General features: G+C 40.7%; 1 protein-coding gene across 2 annotated transcripts in view; it reads left to right on the top strand.

Moving 5' to 3' along the window:
* Nucleotides 1-2,618: 2,618 nt before the first annotated feature.
* LOC106810791 (dnaJ homolog subfamily B member 12-like) overlaps nucleotides 2,619-3,996 on the top strand; it is a 27,385-nt gene continuing 26,007 nt past the window's right edge. For both annotated transcript variants that reach the window (XM_014814241.1, XM_014814240.1), the window contains exons 1-2: nucleotides 2,619-2,652; nucleotides 2,814-3,002. In XM_014814241.1, the coding sequence (XP_014669727.1) occupies nucleotides 2,837-3,002 (166 nt within the window). In that variant the 5' untranslated portion in view covers nucleotides 2,619-2,652; nucleotides 2,814-2,836. The remainder of the gene's footprint in view (nucleotides 2,653-2,813; nucleotides 3,003-3,996) is intronic.

Raw genomic sequence — 3,996 nt, 5'->3', positions numbered from 1 at the left:
TGGCAGACAGGAGGGTGCGAGTTCGTGCGACGCTCGTGCATATACTGGACCAAGGGGGTTGCATCACCTGTACACGTGTCAAGCGAGGGGGTGACAACACCCAGGCACCTGAGGCACGGGAGAGGGAGGCACTGCCAGGATCCTACGTCACCGCAGGGTGCTATATAAGCAGCCAAGATCCAACGGTAAAATCAGTCAGTCTTCGGACGGCCACGAACGAACGAACAAACGAACGAACGAACGAACGAACGAACGAACGAACGAACGAACGAACGAACGATCACGCTCGAGAGAGCGCACACACATCATCGGTGACAACACCCAGGCACCTGAGGCACGGGAGAGGGAGGCACTGCCAGGATTCTACGTCACCGCAGGGTCCTATATATAAGCAGCCAAGATCCAACGGTAAAATCAGTCAGTCTTCGGACAGCCACGAACGAACAAACGAATAAACAAACAAACAAACGAACGAACGAACGAACGAACGAACGAACAAACGAACGAACGATCACGCGCGCGCTCGAGAGAGCGCACACACACCATCGGAGGGAGAGCCTACCCCGGACAGGGAGACACACTGCCAACCCACGAACTCGCGCCGAGCCGCGGAGCACACGACGGGGAGAGACAGAGACGGCTACAATATTAACCGTAGAATAGCCAAGAGTTAAGTTAAACGTGTAATCACCTAACGAGGTAACGTAAACGTGACATGAGTAAATATATATATATATATATATCTACGCTATATTTGAGATACGTGCAGTGAACGTTATTCATGTTATTCGTAAACGATGAATAAAACCATTCGTTGTATAAAGACTATCTAAGGACTTAATTTCACTCTGGGTTTTTTTATTGCTACTGCATCACCGTCCAGCGAAAAATGATCCCGACACGAATAAATTACACGTGCTAACCGCAGCACATGTGAAAGTCCAGTGTGGTCACCCCTAGGGCCACTACAAGAGTATGCATTTTATATGACAGTTTCACTATGACAACTGTCACTGGCAGTGGCAGCACGGTCAGTTATAACTGGTGGGCATATGTTTCCATGAACCAGACTGATCGCGTGACGTCAGTGTACGTCACGCACGAACTCGGCTCACTGATCTCTATAATATAATTATATTATAGAGATCAGTGATAGAGATAGATATAATATGATTATATTATAGAGATCAGTGACTCGGCTATCTCCGATGTTGAATGCATGTATGCATACGTCGGATATATGTTTCCATGAACCTGACTGATCGCGTGATGTCAGTGTAGGTCAGTGTGACGTCATACCACCACCGTCCCATAGAAATAATATAGATAACCATATTATTATATTATCTATATTATATATTAGTTATATATTAGTTTTATTAATTATTATATTAGTTATTATATTATGGTTATCTATATTATTTCTATGGTCCATCCAGACCGTGTGACACCATAGATAGTGTTTGGGATACTATAGACAGTATATAAGTCGATCCGAGTCAATTTGTAGTTAGTGTTAGGGTTCGGGTTAGGTTTAGGGTTAGGGTTAGTGTTAGGGTTTTTGCATCATTCTTTGATATACGGAAAGTCTGATGCATGCGCAACCACCGGAGATACATGCATTCAACATCGGAGATACCCGAGTTCGTGCGTGACGTACACTAACGTCACGCGATCAGTCTGGTTCATAGTAACATATGCCCACCATGTGCCAACATATGTGTTGTATATATCTATGATGTGAACGAGTGCTAACTTTCACCATAGATATCTATGCTTTCACGGTGTGCTAACCTTCCTATAATGGGGTAGTTTTTAGCAGAACGCGAATTTAATCTTTTTTTTTTAATGAATGAGTGTTTATTTTGGGATGTTTAAAATGTTTTTGCCACCACAAATAGATTATGGACACAAAAATTTATCAGCCACCACAAACACAACATTTTTTTTGCATCATTCTTTGATATACGGAAAGTCTGATGCATGCGCAACCACCGGAGATACATGCATTCAACATCGGAGATACCCGAGTTCGTGCGTGACGTACACTAACGTCACGCGATCAGTCTGGTTCATAGTAACATATGCCCACCATGTGCCAACATATATCTATGATGTGAACGAGTGCTAACTTTCACCATAGATATCTATGCTTTCACGGTGTGCTAACCTTCCTCTGCCTTCCTATAATGGGGTAGTTTTTAGCAGAACGCGAATTTAATCTTTTTTTTTTAATAAATGAGTGTTTATTTTGGGATGTTTAAAATGTTTTTGCCACCACAAATAGATTATGGACACAAAAACTTATCAGCCACCACAAACAGTTTATGGGCCAAACATTTCTTAGTCGATCACCACCAACAAATTGCGGACGCAAAATTGCGTAGCTGCCACCAAAAGTATGGGACAAAATATTAATAGATATTAGCAATCGATGCAGGAAACTCAGATCATTATCAAAGGTCATCTGCTTTTATAGCCTCTTCAACTAGTGTAACGAGATTCTAGTTTACTTGTAAGTTGTATGATGTATCTCATGTGAGTCCACATTTTGGTTTAAACCGACCAGGCTCTCCGACTGTTAGTGTGACACGTAGTGTTAACGAGATGGGAAGTTGTGGCTAATTTTGGTTGTGCTTGGTTAACATTCCGGTATCATTTAGGCCATATGTAAAATTCTGTAACTGTTTTGCTAAAAGATTTTTGTTAATCTTATTAAAATCATATATACTGTACATTATGTGCATACATGTTCATACATTATTACATTATTTTTCTATGATAACTGCTACCATTTCGTATTTTACTGCCAGTCATCATCACTAGAAAACAACCAATGAAAGCTCCGTTTACAATATGGGCAGTCAAGATGGAGGTTAATCGAGATGAGAGTGAAAGATGCATTTTATTGGCAAAAAGGTTCATAAGCGAGGGCAATACATCAAAAGCAGAGCGGTTTCTACAGAAAGCAGAAAAGCTTTTTCCATCACAACAAGCGAAAGGTATCGTAATAAGCAACCGTTTAGTGGCGTAAAGGTTATTGTAGTCTGGATTTCCCTTCGAAATAGTGTCGAGATCAGTGACTGTCACTGTACAACTACAACTGTAAAAAGACTTGTAAACAGTTAAATACCTAAACGAGTGGGTCATAAATTCAGCTATTAAAAATTTCATCTGTAAACTAATCGTTTTATTTCTATGGTATGAAGTATTATTTATGACAAAAATATATATTCAACGCATTACCTCAATACCTGATAAAAATACAAGCAAATTCAAGAAAACGAAATGATACATTCAGTGATTCACTACACTCCTCACGGTTCAAGGATAGAGGGACAGAGAACATGGGTCCCAATAAAACCAATGTGCCTAACGCTAACCCTAATCCTAACCCTAACCCTAACCCTAACCCTAACCTATTAGTATTATATTGATATAATATTATATTTATATTGATGTAAATGACATTGGTTTTATTGGGACCCATGATACCTTTGACCTTTGACCCCCAGCTTCGACATCCTAACTCGTTTTGACGATCCCCCCCAACGTCCCGAATATGCGCGGTTAAGATTTGTGCCCAACTCTTGACGGACGCACGGACGGACGATCATGCGATTCTACAAGCTGCATCTGACTATGTCAGATGAGCTAATAAATATGAAATCTATTTACTACCAATCCAAAGTCTTAATGTTTCTATACTCTCTGTCTCTGTTTCTATATATATAAGTGTCAGTGTGCAGCACTGCAGCGGCAGCAATGGCGCTTGGCGGCAGCCAGTGTTTGTTGTAGATGAGCATTTGGATGGCATTTACAGGAAATTGTCGGCAATAATAGGTAAAAGAGAGTATAGAAACATTAAGACTTTGGATTGGTAGTAAATAGATTTCGTATATTTATTTAGCATTATATTTTATTGAAACGCTTCAACTGCCTGTGGTACTAGTAGTGGTAGTGAGTAGGGCCCCAAAGAGGTGTAAAAGAAGGGGG

This window comes from Priapulus caudatus, unplaced genomic scaffold (genome assembly GCF_000485595.1).
Source record: "Priapulus caudatus unplaced genomic scaffold, Priapulus_caudatus-5.0.1 Scaffold473, whole genome shotgun sequence".
NCBI lineage: Eukaryota > Metazoa > Priapulida > Priapulimorpha > Priapulimorphida > Priapulidae > Priapulus > Priapulus caudatus.
The sequence above is the reverse complement of the archived record's forward strand: the minus strand, read 5'-3'. Positions and strand labels throughout refer to the sequence as shown.